The 20702-nt window shown below is 51.2% G+C and overlaps 1 protein-coding gene across 1 annotated transcript in view; it reads right to left on the bottom strand.

The window, feature by feature from the left end:
• Positions 1–20395, bottom strand: part of FAM83F (family with sequence similarity 83 member F) — a 36144-nt gene extending 15749 nt beyond the window's left edge. The window contains exon 1 of the mRNA XM_032267130.1: positions 19822–20395. Within this exon, the coding sequence (XP_032123021.1) occupies positions 19822–20319 (498 nt within the window). The 5' untranslated portion in view covers positions 20320–20395. The remainder of the gene's footprint in view (positions 1–19821) is intronic.
• Between the last annotated feature and the right edge of the window lie 307 nt (positions 20396–20702).

Here is a 20702-nt window from a genome sequence, read left to right as displayed (position 1 = left end):
TAGAGACGAAGTTTCTACCTGTTGGCTAGGCTAGTCTCGAACTCCCGACCTCAGGTGATATGCCTGCCTCGGTCTCTCAAAGTGCTGGGATTACAAGCATGAGCCACCAAGCCCGGCTGACCCAATTCTTTAAAATCAATCAATCTCTGTCTCTCTGTGGATGTCTCTCACACACAAACATACCCATCCAGTTGGTTCTGTTCCTCTGGAGAACACTGACTAATACGGGCACTGAGGATGGGAATGAACATGTACCAAACACTTTCAGTGCACCTAGGCTGTTTCCTGTGCTTTAGGTAAACTTTCTAATCTGATCCTCACAACTCTTCTAAGGAAGGGTTATTCCCACTTTGCAAGTGAGGAAGTAAACACATAGTGGGCAAAGTCATGTGTCCAAGGTTATAAAGCTACCATGTGGCATAGCCAGGAACTCAGTCCTAGGTGGCTCTAGGGTCTTCATTTCACTGCTTCCTAGAGATGGGATTGCTGGGAGGTACTTCAGAAACACTGAATCAAAAACTGGCTGTTTAAAAAGACTAAAGATAGACAAACTTCTGGCAAAACTGACAAAAAAAGAGGAGATGTAAATAAAATACTGAATGAAAAAGAAGAAGCTGCTACAGACTTAATAGAAATTTAAGGAATCATAAAAATGATAAAAAAGAATATTAAGGCCAATTATATGCTAATGCAATTAAAAATGCAAACGACATGGATAACACACTTAAAAAAGGGAACTAAACAAAATACACTATAACCAAGTAAAGTTTATCCTAAGAATGTTAAGGGTGACTCAACATCAGAAACTGTATCATTTTAATTTAAAACGTTTACGAGGTCAAGAGAAGGAAATCACATTTATCTTAATAATTTTACAAAGTATTTAATAAAGGTGGATCCCTACTTGTGACTATAATTCCCAGAAAACAAAGAATAGGAGGGATCTTCCTTAACTTGGTAAGCTCTATCTAAAACCCACATGAAACATTTTACTTCATGGAGAAGCTTATGATGTATTCCCTTTAAGTCTCAGGCAAGTGAAGGATACTCACTATCACCACTACAGTTCAACATGGTATTGGAGGTCCTCACCAATGCAGTCAGACAAAAAAAGAAGTAAGAGAGACAAGGATTAGAGGAGACAAAACTATCAGTATTTAAGGGTGATATAATTTTCTTTTCTTTTTCAAGATAGAGTCTCACTCTGTTGCCCAGGCTGGAGTGCAGTGGTGCGAATCAGCTCATTGCAACCTCTGCCACCAGGTTTAAGCAATTCTCCTGCCTCAGCCTCTGGAGTAGCTGGGATTACAGGTGCGTGTCACCATGCCTGGCTAATAGGATGATATAATTTTCATAGAAAATCCAGTAAAATAAAGAGAAAAGCAATTAGAATTAATAAGAGAATTCAGCAAGATTGCCAGATTCCATAAAAACTTACAAAAACCAATAGCTTTCTTCTACTCCAGCAATAATCAACCAAAAGAAAGAAAGAAACAAAAGAAGGAAAGAAAGAAAGAAAGAAAATAAGATCCATTCACAGTTAAAACCTAACCACAAGGTATTTGGAAATAAATACCTTCAGGAAGAAATATTGGAAACTCTATTAAAGGGCATTTTAAAATACATGAATAAATGAAGCGATGAACCATGAAAAGATAACATGATTCAGTATTTAAAAAATCGAATACTCTCCATATTATCAAAATTCAACGTAATTCCATAAAAAGTAAATGTTTTTGAGAAACTCAAATATTTCTAAGATATAAAGAAGAATAAAGATCCACAAATAGCTACATCCATTTTTAAAAAGAAAAGCTAAAAGGGAATACTTGTTCTATAGAGAGTAAGACATACTACAGAACCACATCAGTAAGAATTGTACTACTGGCCGGGCGCGGTGGCTCACGCTTGTAATCCCAGCACTTTGAGAGGCCGAGGTGGGTGGATCCCGAGGTCAAGAGATTGAGACCATCCTGGCCAACATGGTGAAACATCATCTCTACTAAAAATACAAAAATTAGCTGGGCTTGGTGGTGTGCACCTGTAGTCCCAGCTACTTGGGAGGCTGAGGCAGGAGAATCGCTGGAACCTGGGAGGTAGGGCTTGCAGTGAGAGGAGATTGCACCATTGCTCTCCAGCCTGGGTAACAAGAGTGAAACTCCATCTCAAGAAAAAAAAGAAAAAGAAAAAAGAGATAAAAGGGAGAGATCACTTTACAACTATGAGATTAACAAAAAATCAGAAAGTTGGGTAATCCAAAATACTGGTAGGTGGAAGAAGGGGGACTTTTGTTGCTGCTGCTGGGTGGGAACACTGGTGCAGCTATTCTGTAGAGTGACAGGCAGAACTCAGTGGATTTAAGTATGTGCACAGCTACAAGCCAGCAAAGCCACTCTTGGCTGTGCACCCCTGGGAATCTCTTGGATCTTTGCACAGGTCTGTATGGGGTCCAGAACAAAGATGTTCGCTGCATCTTTCTTTGGGATGGCAAGGAGCTGGCAACAACATAGATGTCTATTTCTAGAAGACTGGGTGAGGAAAATGTGAGGAATGTGATAGAATGTTTTACAGCAGACAGAAACGACGAACTAGTTCCACGTACCCTAACTTAGATGATTCCTCTTAAAATGGATAGTTCAAATGAAAATGTTAAAGAGTGAAATCTACAGCCTAATACTATTTATGTAAATAAAAACATACTACAGGCTGGGCACGGTGGCTCACGCCTGTAATCCCAGCACTTTGGGAGGCCGAGGAGGGGGGATCATGAGGTCAGGAGTTTCAGACCAGCTTGGCCAACATGATGAAGCCTGTCTCTACTAAAATTACAAAAATTAGCTGGGTGTGGTGGTGCACACCTGTAGTCCCAGCTACTTGGGAGGTTGAGGCAGGAGAATTGCTTGAACCCGGGAGGCGGAGGTTGTAGTGAGCTGAGATCGCGCCACTGCACTCCAGCTTGAGTGACAGAGCAAGACTCCATCCCAAAAAACAAAACAACAAAAAAAAACACACTACATAAAACAATCCTGCACACTTTCAAGGATACAAACATGTCTGAGGACATATGCTGAATGCATGAGGCCGGCTGCCTCTGGAAGGAGAAAGGAATAGGAGGGAAGGAGAAAGGTAAAATGAGAGGGGCCTTCCAAGGCTTGCCAGTGAAGTGTGGTGTGAGCTAAGGTGCACAATCAGCTCTTTGCACCTGAGGTCCAAAACAGCCAACCAACCAAACAAAAATCACATTCAAGTCCTCCAGCTGGACTGGCACAGTTCAGGGTGGGTATGGGGTAGGGATAAGGGTGAGGGTACATGGGCTGGATACGGGGCGTTTGAATACAACCTGCAGAGTTCTGGCTTCATTTCACCAGCAACGTGGTTTGTGGGGCTCTGACACTTGATCACTATCTCTTGGTGCTCCTCATAGTTTATCTCCCCCATACTGTCTAGGCCAGAGTTCATTGTCCTCTCATTTCTGAACACTCCATGGTGTCCAGCTCAGAGCGGACTCACGTTGCTGAGGACAGCTTGACTGGTTCACAGAAGCACGTCTCAGGTTCACACTCTTACTTGTGCTTTGTGATTGAAAAATTAAGCAGGGAAGCTGGGCTGTCCTAGCCCCACCTGCCTGAGGATGTCGGGAGAGGCGGTGGTCCCCACAGCCCAGCTTTCAAGAGTCGCATTGTGATGCCCTGGTGCGAGCCAGCCATCTGTGTCACTACCAATTAAACAATGAAATATCTGTAGTACAAAAAAAAAAATCAATTGCTGGCTGACTCCTGCAATCCAGTTGCGGAGAAGTGATAATTACCCTCCGCTTTGGTCTCCGAGGGCCCTGCTTTGACATTCGGCTCTGCAGCGTCAGGCCCGGGGGACCAGCTCCCCGCTCTCTCTGTTCAGGTCTTCCACTGTACACGTGATTCTCCACACCGAGCGAACTTCAAAGCTCCCAGCGTAGATGGAAAATTGGGTTTAAAAACAGGACATCATGGGCTCAGAACCCAGGGAAGCAGATTTTGCTGGGGGAGAACATCATGCCCCCTCCAGCTAGCTGCCCATCCCCCGTGTCCTTTACCTAGTTACCTACATGAAATGCCTGGGGAGAGAGGTTAATTCAAGGTGGCAGCAGTTTCTATAGGCCGTCACAGGCGCACTGGCAGAGAGCCTCTGATGTTGTAAGACTTCTCATCGGGTGTTTCGTGAGCTCTGATATCCTGCCTGGGCGGTAGGGCGGGGAGTGAGGGCGGACAGGGAGCCTCCCAATGCCCCTCTCCTGCCATTCAGCTTTAATTAAACTGCCAGCGTTTCCAATTCTCTTTCTGGATTCCATGATTACTGGTAGATAACAAAACCGACTAGAGGGCTCCACCTGGCCCCTGTGCCCCATGAGTGTTCAGACGACCCAGACTAGAGGAGGCATCACTCTGCCAGGTGTCCACATCTGCAGAGCGGACTGCGGCTTGGACATGTCCCTCAGCCACACACTCACTCCACAGGTCAACATCCTCCCAGTCACCAGAGCCAGAAGCTAGGCCGACCAGCCTTCTCCTCCTCCCCACCCACCAAATCCCATCAGTCACCGAATCCCAGCAGGCCCCACCCTGGATCTTCTCAGAGTCAATCCTTTCTGCCCCCACTGGTACCGCCCCAGCTTGGACCCTCCTCCTTTCCTGCCACACTTCTATGACTTTCTAACTGCTCTCTCCTGCTCACCTCTGCCCTCTGACTCATCCTCCACAGCAGTAATAGCCCTGAAAAGACTGAATGACAAATAAGTGGATCCCATAGCCCTCAAGAGAAGGCCACGCTTCTTGACTTGGCATTTGAAGGACCTTATGATTGGCCTCTTCCTCGTCTCTAGCCTCATCCCGGGCCACGGCTCATCTCTGCCTCTCTTCACCACCACGCAGGATGATCTCCAGGTACCTAACACAGGGATTCTCACTGTAGCGCTCTTGACCTTTTGGGGCTGGATAAATCTGTTGTGTGGGACTGTCCTGTACATGGCAGGATGTTTAACAGCATTCCTGGACCCTTCCCACTAGTTGCCGGTAATATCACCCCTAGTCACAATAACCAAAAAAGTCTCTAGACATCAACACATGTCCCTTGGGAGGCAAAACTGAGAACTATGTACATATCAGGCAGTTTCAAGTCCTTTTGCTTCTACCCCTTCCAGACGACCCTGTGAAACATCTATGCATCTTTCAAGACTCAGCCAAGAATTTCCTGAACTTCTCCTCACCCAATAATGTTAATCGCCCCCCGCTTCCTGCCCACATTGCATTCCAGGCAAATAACAGAGCTCCTTAACCCTTTGCTGTAACGTCTGCTACCCAACCTCTCTGTCCCTGACTAGGCTGCGGACTCCTGCAGGTCAGGGACCACCTGATTTCTTTCAGAATCTCCACCCTTAGCACAGAGCTCAGCACAAAGTCAGTTCTCCATGTTTCGGGCATGAACGTCTAAATGGAGTTTTGTGTCTATTGCTTTGTTTGTGGGTGTGGGTGCAGCTCTGCAGTTTTCTCCTTTATTTCATGAATGACAAGGCATTGAGGTGAAGGGGAACACAAAGAATGCTGAGCAAGATTCCTGGTTAGATTGTTTGGCTGGAAGGCAGGGTTGGAGTTCTTCCTCAGGGCAGCAGAGAAGGGGAAAGAAGGAAGGCACCTGTTGGGACTGTTTCCTGAGCGACAGCTCGAAGGTCTGGTCTTTGCCTTCCCTCTACCCACTCAGGATCTCAGAGTCACAGCCAGCCCTGGCTGAGAATAGTATTTAAAGCAAGGGGTAGAAGTCCCACACTAAGGAAATGAAGCCAGGAGGCAGGGCTGCCATCAGCACAGATAGCAAGTACCTTTGTGCAAATCACAAAAAGGTGCCCTCCTCCCTGTGACAGAGTGCAAGGGCAGAAAGTGGAGCATGGCTGCATGCCAGGCCCCCACCAAAGCCCCTCAGCCATGCCCAAATGCCAAGCACAAGCTTCACCATTCAAGTTGGCCCCTACACTTTAGACATTCCAGGCGTACAGAATGTTGGAGCTAGGAGGAAACACGGACAGCATCTAGCCCAGCCCAGGGGTTTAAGTTCCAAGCTGGGTCTTGGGAGAGCTGGGATGGAAGCATGGGCTTCTGACCCCAGTTCTGAGCTTTTCTACAACATCAAGGTGTCACCCCCTTGAATGCACAAGGGGGACGTGTCACACTTTGAGTGAAGAGATCTGTTCTGGCCAGGACCCCAGGCCATCTCTGATTACACAAAACCAGGATGCAAGCCAAGATGCATGGGTAGAGAGAGATAACCCCATCCGCCGCCTTGCCCTGCTGACGTGGAGCTCAGGACTCTGGGGTGGGTGTGGGTGCTGTTGCCTGCAATGATCCCCTGCTTCACCCCTTCTGTGGGTGTGAAAAAGCAAAAGGCCACAGGCCAGGCTTGCTGACCTCGGGGGACCTGTTGGTGATGTCACTTCTCTTGGGGAAGGAAGGGAAGCAGCTAGGGACACTTTCCCATTGATTATCAGGTGTGCCTGGGGCTGAGTCGCCTCCCAAGCCTGCCCTGCCTACCTCCCAGGGCTGAGGGAAAGTTCGGATGAGATTATGCCCATGAAATCCCACGAGACATGCTGGGTAGTTGCGAGGGATCGTTCAATTCGTTTTCTACAAGGCAAATGGGGTGAACTCCCCACAAGCCTGAAGGTCCTTCAGGGTGGAGAGGACAGCCGCTGAGCAAACAGGTCCCAGAATGGCTGTCTGTCTGGCAGCCCAGGGGAGTTAGTCTGTCTGGGACCCGAGGGCAGACCTTCCCTTTCCCATGGAGGGTAGAGCTGGGTCTACCTGCAGCCTTCGACTCACACATCTCCAGCTGTGAAACCTTTTCTGATCTCCCCAAAGACAGGGATCAAGGTCTACAGAGGAGGGGTTGTCAAACTTGAGTGTGTAAAGAATCACCTGGGTGCAGGGATGCGGGTATGCCTAGGAAGACGCAAATTCCAGGGCCCCATCCTCAAAGACTCGAATTCAGCAAAGGCCCAGGAAAATGCATTTCAACAGCAGCCTCCATCCTCCACCCGCACTCAGGTGACTTGAATGCACAAGGGGGACGTGTCACACTTTGAGTGAAGGCTGCTGCTTGCAAGAGAATATACGGTCTGGAAGCAGAAAGTCTTACTGGTTATTTGGCTTTGAGTGAGTCATTTACTGGGCCTTGGTTTCCTCTTCTTAGAGTGGGGAGGTGATGCCTTTACAGAGCTGCGCTGAGCTTTAAGTGAGATTCGATGACAGCGTGGTACTTGCCCTGCTGTGAGCGATAGGTAAGTGCAGGTGCCCTCTTTTCTCCACAGTGATGGAGCCCAGAACAAAGGGGGCACCACTTCAGGGAGGGGGCAAGAAAGAAGGAGACAGCCAATGGGGGGCCCGCTGAGCTCCCGGAGTGCCAGGCAGCCAGCGCCTCCCATGGCATGGACATGGAGGTGGGGATGCTATTCCTCTGCTCAATGCGACGCCCAGCAGGCCCAGCCCATGGAGGGGATTAAAGCTCAGGGAACACTACACTCCCAGAAAGGTCAAAACTTGAACTAATTGAGAGGAAGCGTGGCCCAATTAAATAATAACCTACATGATGAACTGTTCATCCAGCCATACCATACCGGGTGTCTATACCCGTATGCTGAACATCGCAATGCTTTGCTAAGAAAACTGCTGCCAGAGTAACGTATCTCAGGGCGGGCTGTGGGGAACCAGAGCAAAACTTCTTCTTTTTGTTTTTTGAGACAGTCTCTCTCTTTCACTCTGTCACCAGGCTGGAATGCAGTGGCGTGATCTCGGCTCACTGCAACCTCTGCCTCCCGGGTTCAAGCCATTCTCCTGCCTCAGCCTCCCAAGTAGCTGGGATTAGCCAGGCATGTGCCACCATGCCTGGCTAATTTTGTATTTTTAGTAGAGGTGGGGTTTCACCATGTTGGCCAGGCTGCTCTTGATCTCTTGACCTTGTGATCCACCTGCTGTGGCCTCCCAAAGTGCTGGGGTTACAGGCGTGAGCCACCGTGCCCAGCCTGCAACTTCTAACTGGCACAGCCATCACCGGAGCACAGAAAGGTGCTCTACGGAGATGAAGCACCGAGGAGGGGGTGTCATAAGTATTCTGGGTACATTGAAGAGACTGTCACCAAGACTGCAACAGACCCCATCTGAATTATCACCAACTAAAGAACAAACTTTCTCTTAAGTTCCCCCTGCACACACCCCGGGGAGAGAGGAGAGGAGAGGAGAGCAAAGGAGAAGAGGCTGCATGGCTGCCTGCAGGAGGGGTGCCTGCTGCACAGTCCCCACAGAACACCCCCTTAACTTCCTCTCATCTCTGGACTCTAGATTCGCGTCGATAAATCCCAAAGTCAGAAGTATACTTCGACGGGTGGGAAGCGCCAGAGATTCCACACTGGTTGTGAGACCTTGGGCAAGTTACTTAACCCTTGTGAATTCCACCTGTAAAACGAGGCTACTTCATGGTTCTTATGAAATGCAAAGAAATGTGATCAAGCCTAGATAAAATCTTGCCTAGTGCCTGCCCCAGCTGGCTGAGCACCACTCTTCCTCTGGGACAGGGCCTGGCACACAGGAGGCGCTCAGGATCACCTTGCCGCAATGCTCATTCACGCTACCCTGTTCCCCTCTCGGCAGACGGGCCCCATAACAAGACCCAAGCGCACAGTTTCCCTGCCCAAACACTCTGTGGCCTCTGATTGCCCAAAGTCAAGTTGAAGCCCCTCAGCCTGGCTGAAGACCCTTCATGTGCTTCCAACCCAAAGAGGCATTCATCCACTTTCTCCCCCGGCAATAAGCTCATACCCTACAAGATGATTTTATGTTCTCCAAACTCACCAGCAGGCTCCGGCTGGTGCCTGAACTCACACTGTCACCTCCTAAGCCTGTGGTGATGGGAATGCTCTTTGTTGAGGTCCTTGTTTCACTCTTCCCAGGGCTGTCCTAGGATCATCCTCTGTCCCCAGTCCCCAGTGCAGTGTGTGCCTTCCCTAGGATACATGTCTGCCCAGGGCTGTGTCTGTCTAAGCACACGGGGTGTCTCCCCATCTATCCATGAGGAATAGGGGACAGAGCCCTGCCATCACTCTAAACAGAATGTCTCCACATGGAGGCTTCTCTTGGGGGCTGAGATGTGGCTACCAAGAGGGCAGAGCCAAATCCAGAGCTGCAACAGGGTTTTTTTTTTTTTTTTTTTTTTTGATGGAGTATTACTCTGTGACCCAGGCTGAAGTGCAGTGGCGTGTTCTCGGCTCACTGAAACCTCTGCTTCCCGGGCTCAAGCAATTCTCCTGCCTCAGCCTCCCTCATAGCTGGGATTACAGGTGCATGCCACCACACCCAGGTAACTTGTATTTCTAGTACAGATGGGGTTTCACTATGTTAGCCAGGCTGGTTTGGAACTCCTGACCTCAAATGATCCGCCCGCCTTGACCTCCCAAAGTGCTGGGATTACAGGCATGAGCCACCGCGCCTGGCTGCAACAGGGTCTTGTTCCCACTTGGAGGTGAGGCTGCCCCACCCCAGCAGCAGGGCATCTGTGCTTCGTCAGCTGGGGCTTCCCAGCTGTCTGTGGCTGCGTTCCATTGTCTTGGACTCACTAATTGACATCATGAAACACCGGGCTCCCTCCCTACGCTGGCAGCCTCGGAGCCCAATTCCACCCAGCCGGGCTGCTCCCTCTCCCAGAGCCCTTGACCTCAATGTGGGGCTCCGATACCAACCCTGTGGGTCACATCTCCCTGCTGCGCCCCCTAGGGGTCACTTCCTTTCAGGCTGACCCTGTGAGGCCATCACTCTGGACAAGGTTGAATGAAGGAGGGTGTATGTACAAAGGTGACCCAGGCTGGCTCTCCAGAGGAAGAAGACAGATGGCACCCACGTGAGGAAGGCAACTAATTCAGCCGTGAGCAACCATGTGTAGTGACCTGCCAGGGTGTAAGCAGAGCAATTCTTTGTAAGATCCTAGGCCAGCTTTTCCCTGCCCCACGGCAAGCTTCTGGGATGACTTTCTCGGCACTAAGTTGGTGTTAATTAGTGAAAATTATCTAATGCAAGCTCATTTTAACATTAGCTTAAAGCCAAACATAATTAGGAAGATAAACCAGCTGCTAAAAAAAAAAAAAAAAATCCAATGAAGATACACAAACGATTTTTAGGATCATCTGCTGGTTTGTGTTACTAGCCTTGAGCTCTCAAGTACATGAACAGAGCGAGGCAGGGCTCAAGAAGTGTCTGCCAGGGTATTTCTTGATTGATCTATCAGGGTAAGACAAATGAAGTTGGCAGTTTGCCTGGGAGGTGCGGAGACACAGCCAGGATAACTCTGGCTATTGCCAGATGATGTACCTGGGAGGGCTTCCCTAGAGAGGCAAGTTGAGAGTGCAGGGAGGGATATGGCTGAAAGTGATCAGGAGGGCATGCAAGTGATGGGAACAGCGTGAGTCCACGTGTCCCAGGCCTCCAGTTTTGTACACAGCCTGCCCTGCCCTTCCACAACTGGCTGATTCAGCCATCAATTCCCAGGATGCCTCTGTTCACGTGGGGCTCAGTACAGGTGCACAAGTCTGAGAATCAGACGCATCTCGATTCCCATCTAGCGTTCTATTTACTAGTGGTATGACCTTATCCTCTTTGAACTTCAGTTTCCTCATCTGTAAAATGAAACGCTGTTGGTTTGTTGTAAAAAAAAAAAAAAATTAAATGAAATAGGTGTGGTCACTCATGCCTGTAATCCCGGAACTTTGGGAGGTGGAAGAGGGGGGATCACTTGTGATCAGGAGTTTGAGGCTAGCCTGGCCAAACCATAGAGATGGTGAAAACCCATCTCTACTAAAAATATGAAAACTGGGCGTGGTGGCTCACGGCTGTAATCCCAGCACTTTGGGAGGCCAAGGCAGGCGGATCACCTGAGGTCAGGAGTTCAAGAACAGCGTGGGCAACAGGGCAAAACTCTGTCTCTATTAAAAATACAAAAATCAGTCAGGCATAGTGGCACACGCCTGTAGTCCCAGCTACTTGGGAGGCTGAGGTGGAAGAATCGCTTGAACCCAGGAGTTGGAGGTTGCAGTGAGCCAAGATGGAGCCACTGCACTCCAGCCTGGGTGACAGAGCAAGACTTCCTCTCAAAAATAAATAAATAAATAAATAAATAAAAAATTCTAAAAGGGCTGGCATTTGCCTAGCACTTAAATGATCAGTAAGTAGTCGGTATCAACACCCCTACCCCCAAGACTATGCTGTAATTTATTTCCTTTTTGTCTCTCCCATAAGACTTAAGGCAGCGTTCTCATTGTACTCTCTGTAAATTTCTGGTTCCTGGCACATAGTTGGGTTTCAGAAAAACATGGTGAGTGAATAATCAAATGCAGGGAATGTCCAGGTGGTCTGGGGGCCCTCCGAGGTGGGTGAGTTAAGGAAACTCACAGTTTGTCCTTAATGGCCCACCGAAAGGTAGAGAGTTCTAGGTCCCACCTCCCCACCCCCATCTCCTGACTCACTGCTGAAAAACAAAAAGAATGCTCATCAGGAGCCTCCACATGTCTGGCCAGGACTGCGAGAAGCCCAGCAGAATGATGACCAGCGTGCAAGCTGTGCCGGGGATATGTTTCCAGATTATTGGAAACCTGGGCCAGAGAGACTAATGATTAGAGAAGCCATAGGCTCTCTTCCAGGGCTAAGATTATGGGATCATTAGCAAGTCCACAGGCTCACAGATTTCAGAGAATGAAAAAGAAAACTGGGAAGGGCAGCAGCTCCAGCTGAGGTTGGCTGGTCATGGCACATGGCATGGTGTGTGGGGAGCGGGCAGGGATGGCTAGAGTGAACCAGCCTGGGGGGTGGCTCAGGACAGCCCAAGAAGCGGGGGCAGGTGGTCAGCCAGGACGTAGCCCTGGGCTCATTTGTTCTCTGCCCTGCTCCCTGCCTCCCCCAGCTCAGATTGGAAGCTTGTCCCCAAACAGGCTCTGCTTTGTACACTCTAAGAAAAGGGAGGCAGGTCTGGCCACCAGCCAAGGTGAGGCAGCATCCCAGGGAGTGAGAAGATGGAGGGACTGACAGTTGCTGGGCTGGGACTCACTGCAAGGTCTCAGCCTGTCAGGAAGGGGCCGTAAGTCCCAAGGGGCCAGAGAGTGGCCATGAAGAGGACAATCTAGGTCTCTCTGGAGAAAATACCTGTACCCAGCTTCCCTGTTACCTGCCTCGATGTCACTGGGCAGAGGGAACACTCTTCCCCAGCCTTGGCACAGAGTGGAGCAGCTGGCAGTTGTGTACTTGTCTGTGTCTAGAACTTGCCCAAGAGCCTCCCAGGGCCTGGTGGGTGACATACAGACTTTGAATGTTTCTAGAAGTTTTAGAGGGAAGAGATGGCCCCAGAGGGCAATTCCCAAGGGCAACTGTCATGGATGGACACCACCTTGAGCTGAGACCTGGGTGGACTCTCCCCCAGCCACTTCTGAGTTCTGTGAACTGATGCTTTCTCTGAGCCTCAGGGAAAATACTCCTTCCTTTGCAAGGTGCTGAGGATTGGATTAATGAAAAGAAACAGCACGCAGCGTACCCATCCCGTCACTCAACGTTAGCCCTTCTTCAGAGAAATCCCTTTTACTGCACACCTCACTCACCTTTCTCATAGGGCTTTCCCATGGCCTTACACTGGATGCTCAGAACAATTTGTGGAAATAAGCAAGAATTATCCCCATGTTAGAGACGCAGAAATGGAGGCCCACCAAAGCCAAATAACGTACCCAATGTCACCCAGTGAGCTAGGAAAGAGATGGGCAGGGTGAAAATGATGATTCCCAGGCTCCTGGCTCCCAGCTGTGGACTCTCTCCACCCGGAGGTGGCCTGGGCTTTCTGAGACCTCCACCCAACAGAACTGGCTTTGCTACCTTGAACCTTCAAGAGAAGGTCAGGAAGTTTACTGAGGCCCCACCTACTTTTGAACTTTCTGGGAAACACCCATCCTCAGAGGTTCAGGGACCCAAAGTATCAGAGGTATTTCCAAGGAGCCAACTCTCCCCTCCCTCTTCTCCAAAGAGGGAAACACAGGCCCAAGGCCCTGATTACATCATGGTTAACCCTCAGCAGCCCCACCCTCTTGTTCCAATGAAAGCTTCAGTTCTCCAGAACGAAAAGAACTTGAGGTATCTTCCCAGGCTGCCCTGGGGCTCTCTGGGCTGGGCATGTGCAGTAGTCTGGCCTCTCAGGATGACCGTGTATGGGGAGCATCCTCAGGGGCTCCCTGCTTTAGGAACAAGGGAGCCTCTGCACCTTCCTGTTTTATCCCTCTCTGCCCTTGGCAAATCCCAGCATAGATACTGGGCTGAGGATTCCAATGCCACAGCCTCCTGAAGGCAGCCTGGAGGCTCGGCAGAAAGCTGCCCTTACTGATCACTGCCCACCACCACCAAGTCGAGGCCAGCAGATCTGTACATGCGTGGGTGGGAGGGCTGTGGGGAGCCAGTCCTGGCTCAATCAAAGATGGAAACAGGAAACACACCTGCACAGGGCCTTTGGCCCTAACAATGAGAAGGGACTCCCAATTTGCCTACCTCTAATCTCCTGGGTGGAGGACCCTAACTTCCTGGGAGGAAATTTGGCCACCCTTCCTTCCCCAGCTCTGCAAAAAGACAGAGAAGGCAGCAGTTATTTTCTAAAATAATGAACATTTGTATGATACTTTGCAGTATCCTCAGCTTTCTCACATGGTTTCTCCCTTGTTTTTCTTGCTTTATTTTATTCTTTCTGAGATAGAGTTTCACTCTGGCACTCAGCTGCAGTGCAGTGGTGCAATCTCTGCGACCTCCAACTCCCGAGCTCAAGCAATCCACCCACCTACCTACCTCAGCCTCCTGAGTACTTGGAACTACAGGGGCATGCTGCCACATCTGGCTAATTTTTGTACTTTTTGTAAAGACGGGGATTTGCCATGCTGCCCCAGGCTAGTCTCAAACTCGTCAGCTCAAGCAATTCACCCACCTCGGCCTCCCAAAGTGCTGGGGTTGTGAGCCACCGTGCCCCGCCCCCCTTGTTTTTCAAAACCATCCAGGAACCTCGGTATTATCTTCCCCATTTTATCAGCCAGGAGTCTCAGAGAGGGGGGTGATTTGTTCAAGGGAGCACAGTGAGTAACAGTGAATAAGCGGTCAGATGAGGGCAGAAATCAAGAGCTTTCAGCTTCGGAGCCTGTCTTCTGTTTTTGACATGAAGCTGGTCCATTGCTCAGAAATTCCAGTTCCTGGGATCACTGATTGAGCATAAAAGAGAGAGACTCAGAACCCAACAGCTAATTCGTCCAGGGCTTGCCAGGAATACCTGGACAGGCTGGGGCAAGATCACAGAAGGGCTGTGAAGTGCTCTTATTCTCTGGAGCTGCAGCGGTGCCATTATCCACCAGCCTTAATGCAGCGAGGACTCCGGCACCGCCCAGTGCCTCTGGCAAGAAGCTCATGTGGCATGGCCACTTGCAGAGGGGTAGAACAGTTAGGAGAGCGCGGGGCCTGTGGGTCCCTGGGCTGCCTGAGAGGCCTCTTCTTGCTCTGTGAGTTTGAACAGGCTTCTAAAAGGCAGCTCAGGAGCTTCTAAAGTCAACTGCTCCCCTTAGATGGAAGGGGAGGAGGATAATGGGGAAAAGAGGGAGGTAGGAAGGTATTAGGAGCAAGTCAGGAATTGGGACCAGCTCTCAAACAAGGTGGTGAGGTAACTAATGAATGCACTGCCTGACTCTTGGAATTCAAAACCAGTAACATTTTTAAAAATTACGTATTTTTTAAACTAGGGGTGTTTTGGGCATCTGCTTCATTGCAGTATCTCAATGTCCAGCAAAGCGCCTGGTATGAAGAAGGCGCTTGGTACCATTTGCCAGTGTAGCTGAATGAGGGAAGTGCCATTAGAGGTTAATGGGGAAAGACGGTGGGCTCCACTCAGGGGCCAGGCCCACCATGTGCAAAGCTGAGTCTTGCAGGGAGCTGAGCTGATGACTCCAAGACTTTGCCATGCCTGGGGGCATCTGTATGCCAGCTGTTACCATACCCTTCTCCCATAACCTGCCCAGACCTCAAACCAAGGCTGCTAACCTCAGCCGGCCATGCCTCCGGCTCTGAAGACTTTCTCGAAATCCCTTGAGGCAGCTGCCTCCCTGTGCCCCATATCCCCAATTTAGAGCATTCTTCTCTCTGCTGCCAGCCAGCTTGTTACGATGCAGATTAAAGAAGTTCCCGGGGGAATGTGCAATTCAACAGGGACAGCTCCAGACACCTGCTTCCCCCAAGGGATGGGCAGCCAATAGAAGACGGTTTTCAATTCTATAAACAGATAATTGATCACCTGTGACAGCACGGGCACCGCTGGGGTACCGGACAGGAAACTGAGGGGAGTAAGCCAGTCTTTCTCTTCCAAAGTTCCCAATCCAGGAGGATAAAACGCCCTCTTCCAAAGTTTGTGTGGACCTTCTGGATTGAAAATCAAATTGACGAAATGCCAAGGCAGAGGTGGTCTCTTAGCGAGGCCTTGAAGGAAAAGGAACAAACCCATCAACAGGCAGAGGTGGGTTAGGGACCAGCCTGGCTGGTTACTCTCTTTCCTAAATCATCTGGACAGGCCTATTCCACTAACTACAACAGGAATGAAAATAGAAAGCAGCTCCTAGTTGGTCATGGTTACCTACTCCAGCAGCCCCTCCCTCTCCTAGGTATAATTTGCATGGGGTCACTGGGAATCCCAACCAAGGATCCAGGGATGCTGTGTAACCTCCTTGTCCTCGGTCTGAAGGGGAGTCATTTCACCCTTTTGGAGCTCAGAAGGAGCCTCTGTGTAATGAAGACCAGACCCTGCCTTATGCAGCTTTTGAGGTGTCAAGGAGATTGGACAGTTTGTAATAAACCAAGACGAGCTGGTTAGCTGGGTCACTGGTGCATTTGGGTGCAAGCCAGGAATGCAGGGGTCAAGGGTCAATCTTTGAGAAGCAGGTGTGATCAATTTGCCTCTCTTCCCAAAGCACAAGGAAACGTTCTCTAAATTCGACCAGCAGCTTCAAAATGGGAGGCCGCTGGTCACAAGGGAGCCTGGGCACGAGATGGGCGGGTAGCTTGGTGCCATCTCACAGGTCCTTGGCATCAAAAGGCCTTCCCTAACCTGGTTTAAGGGCTGGGCTAGTGCCCCTCCAGCCACGACCTTCGTCCAGCACTCCTCAGATCGTATTAGATGATGGATCAGCAGAAGATTAGGCTATTTAAGAGCAAAGGTGGGTTTCAGATGTCTGTTTTCCATTAAAGTATGCTTAGCACGTGCAGTAAACCTCTCAGTATTTGTCCAATGGCCAAACGGATGCACAACCCTTCCAAGTTGCCAGCCCATCCAGACTGCAGTTGTTTGCTCCCCTTACTCTGGCTTTGCAAATAAGAACCAAGAGTTTCCCAGTCTACACACGGGTTTGCTGTAAGTCCACTCCCCGGCAGTTACAATGACCTGAACGGTCCAAGCACCAGCAACTTTCCCCAGTCTCCTTTGCTAGCACAGCACAGGCCAGGAGATCATTTTTGGGTCCCTAAAGGCGCCCTTTCTGCCTGTAACTTAAGTAGACAAAGTACATCATTCAGAGGCACCCAGGTAAGCAGATCACTCCAAAGGGAAAAAAAAAAAAAAAAAAACAAATGCAGGAAAAAGCCCTACCCCACAAGTAAACAGCCGAATGGTGGTTGGGAAGGGCTTTCTGACATTTGCAGAGGCCCAGGATACAGGTGGCTCAGCCGGACCTCCTCAAAGGCCCTCCCAGTCCACAGGGCCCTGCTGGGCCATTTCCTCCCTGGTGCCCATTCTCAGCCCCTCCTCCCTCAGCCCCAATCATGTTTCAAAGCATCCTGTCCCCTAATTAGGCGCCTTTCTCCATATCCCTGAGGACCAGGTACAGAATCCCCTGCTGGCCTGTGACTGACTGTAGACACGGCAGCCACGGGCAACTCCTTCTGAACCTTAGTATCCTCTCTGTGACTCGGGAACCAAAATGACAGCACCTCACAGGGTTATTCTGATGATTAAATGAAATAAAATGCAAACTCTGGTACACAGTTGGATGTGAGCGTGTCCTGCTGCCTCCACTCCGCAGTTCCCCGTGTCCCTGTATGTAAACCATCTCAGTCTGCCCTACCTGGCCTCAAAGCAGCCAGACTCTCACTGGAAACAAAGAAAACTCCCTCCCTCGGGGCGAAAGGGAAGGAGGAAGGATCTAAGTTAATGGCCAGGGAAAGCTGCCAGCCAGCTGGACAAGCTGGCATGGGGGTGGGGGACAGGCTGCAGTCGGAAGGTACAGCCTCCTAGAGCAGAAGCTGGGTCCTTCTACGACCAGCCACATGACCTCTGGGCAAGCTCCTTTTCTTCTCTGTGTCTGTTTCCTCAACTGTGAAACCTGGTCAATCTCTCTGTCCCTACTTCTTCACAGGGTCTTTGGGAAGAAGGGACTCTGCAGACATTTGGGACAGTGATCAAGGGTGAGGGCCCAGAGGTCCTGATACTTGGGTGGGCACAGACAGTGTCCAACACTGTTGCTTCCTGGGGGGTGACTGCATGCCTTGGGCCCAGTTTTAGAGTCCCCACACCAGGCTCCACACAGTGCTCACCTCCCCCTACAACAGCTCTTTTTTCCTGCCAATCAAACCTCCTTGCCTTTTCGAAGCCAAAATCTCTCTTACCGAGAGAATGCCCATTCCAGTTTACTCTCCCTTTCCAATTCTGCAACTCACCTCCCTCAGAAAGCCTTCCCAGATTAGGCACACCCAGCCTTAAAAGCTCTTCTTTCCGGCAGAGCCCGAACATTTGTTAAGCTCTTGGAGGGCAAACGCCACCCCATGTGTCTTCTTCATGGCCAGTTAGTGCCTGGCACACAGTCGGCCCTCAGGAAATTACTGGTTAAACCTGTACTTATCGGATGGGTTCACAATTGTTAGAAGTTTCTGTTGTTAAACATTTAGAGTTAAAAATACCTCACTATGCAGGAGAGAGTCCTGTCATCCCACATGGGACTAGAAGACTTGGTGGCCAGGAGCCCTGTCATCCCCTTCTTGTAACAGGGGTACACCACCTGTACTCCAGGCTGTGACCAGGCTACCTTCATTCAAACCCCTTGCTTAATCAGACTGCACCATTATTTTGGGCACTGGGGCAGAGCAGCACAGTGGGTAAGAGCAGGGGCTTTGGTGTTTGGGTCCTGGCTCAGCCACTTACTAGCTATGGGACCTCCGGAAAGAAACTTCTGAATCCTGATGTCTTTTCCTCCAAAAATAAGGAAAATACCTATTCACCCAGTTGCTGTGAAAAGCAAATGAGAAAATGCAGTTGAGTCATTAGCACAGTGGATGGCACGTATTAAATGCTAAAAAATAGAGGCTTTGTTAGTCCGACATCATGACACTCGACCCCTAGCCCCGGCTGCAGCCTGTATGGCCGGCCGCCTACATCCTTTTTCCCTCTTCTGGGTCCAGTCTTGCCTTTTTCTTCTGCAGAACACAGTGTACAAAGAAAACTCAGTCAGACAGGGAGGAATTACAGAGGGGGAGGGTACGAGTGTGCACAGTGGACGTTAACCCTTCCTTCTGGTAGCCAGCCTAGCCAACTACCTAGATCATCCCTTTCAGGAAGATGAACCCATCTTCCTGAATGGTCTTTCAAGCTCCATTTTCCCTCCTCAGGCCTCTTCAGCCCCGAGGGGAACCAGGACTCCAACCTCACTCATTTGGAATTAGAATGATGAGTCCAAGCCACTCCTGTTGTATATTCTGAACTGGGCACCAAAGGCTGCTGCTGTGTCCTAACGAGTCTCAGTGTAGGGGAGCCAGAGGTAGCAAATGAAAAGTACAAAACGTTCCCATTTCTCTTTGAATTTCAGAAACACAACGAAGAACTTTTCAGTATCAGTACGTCTCATGTCATGTTTGGGATAAACCGATACTAAAAGGTTGGGTGTTGTTTACTGAAAGTTTAAATGTAGTGGGCATCTGATATTTGATCTGGAAGCTGCCCTAGGACTCCTACCCTAAGGCATAAAGATTAAAGTCTTCCCCCTGCTCCACAGCTGACTGGCCTTACCAGCCAAAATGGAAGCAGCTCTCCTTCCAACTCCTAAGCAGGGCAGATGTGCTAAGCAGGACCCCTTTCCTGAGCTGCTGAGCCGGGTTGACCTGCTGTGCCAAGGTGCCCAGTACAGGGCCAGGCACACAGTAGGTGCTCAATACGTGTCCCCTCTCCCCATTCATTCCAGGCAGCTGGAGTCTAGTATCCCACCCAGGAGTGGCTTTGACTATGAGAGAGGGGTGGTCCCAAGAGCAGCATGGAAATGGGTGGGACTGGGAGGTCACGGCCACCCACTCCCTGAAGTTGCTTTGACTATCACATGAGAAAATGGCTTGGGATATGTTCTATAAATCCCTGGGCTGCACGTAGGTTATTATCAAGACCTTTGAGGGATGCATGTTAACCACAGGGCCTCGGTCTCCAGTCTTCCCTGAGGAGGGGGACTGGACAGGGAAGTTTTAGAAGTACAGAGCAGAGCTAGCGCCTCTCGATGCTGTTATACCGACGGCTAACATCTATCTGTCTAGCACCTTGTAATTTGCCAAACACGTTCCCAGCCATTCGCTCTAGAGGCCTCACTACAGCCCCACGAGGTAGGGGCGGGTTGGGGCCCATTTCTAGAGGGTGCTTAGGGCGGCCTGCCCCAGCCCTGCCTGGGAGGTGGGGCCTGGCCCAGGGGACCGGGGCTGGGGCCCCAGCGATGTGGGGACGAAGAGGGGCACCTACCTTCTGGGCCTGTTGGATCATTTGCCTGACCACCTGCTTGAGGTGCGGCGCCTTCTCGTCCTTGGGGGGGTGGGTGAAGAGGGTGACCCGGCTCACGCCGCGGTAGAAACCAGTGTCCGTCCAGCCCAGGTCCAGCGGGGGCACCTCGGTGTCGGAACGGTCGGGCCAGTAGGCCAGGGACTCGCCGGGCTCGGCCGGAGCCGGCGCGGGGGCCTTGGCCTTGGCCTTGCTCTTGCCCCGGGCGTTGGTGGCGGGGGCGGCGTCGGCGGCGTCCTCGTACGGGCTCCAGGCGGCGCAGAGGGCCCGGCGCTCCGGGCTGGAGAGGAAGTCCCGCAGCTGCTCCTTCTTGACCCGCTCGCGGTAGGCCTGCTCGCCGCCGCCCAGCAGCGCCTCCAGCGCGGCCCGCCGCCGTTCGCAGTAGTAGAAGGCGGCCTGTGCCTCGGTCACCTTCTCGTTCACGTGCGCCTCGTCCAGGCAGCTCAGCTGGGACTCGGCCATGGCGCCTCGGCCCCGGCTCTGGCCCCGCCGCGGTCGAAGGTCCCACCGCCGCACCTGGAGCCGCCGAGGGGCGGGGCGCCTCACCTGGCCGCGAGCTCGGGCCCCGGCCCGCCCCGGCCCGCCCCGCTCGCCGTCGGGGAGCGGCCAATCCGCGCGGGAGTAGCCGTCGGGCGGGGAGGGGCCGCCGCCTCCGCCGGGCTCGCCGGGACCTCGGGGTGGCTTCCGGGACGCGGTCGGGCCCGCGCCTGCAGGGGTCACCAGCCCGGGCCCCGAGTCCCCGAGAGGACGCCCCCTGGAGGCGGGGCCGTCGCAGACCCACGTGCGGACTCCGCCCCGACTCCTCCGCTGGGTGAACGTTGGCTGCCCGGCCCTAGCTGCCGTCC

This window comes from Sapajus apella, unplaced genomic scaffold (genome assembly GCF_009761245.1).
Source record: "Sapajus apella isolate SASKATOON/1434 unplaced genomic scaffold, GSC_monkey_1.0 scaffold166, whole genome shotgun sequence".
NCBI classification, from domain to species: domain Eukaryota; kingdom Metazoa; phylum Chordata; class Mammalia; order Primates; family Cebidae; genus Sapajus; species Sapajus apella.
Note: the sequence above shows the minus strand (reverse complement) of the source record. Positions and strands in the feature narration are given on the sequence as shown.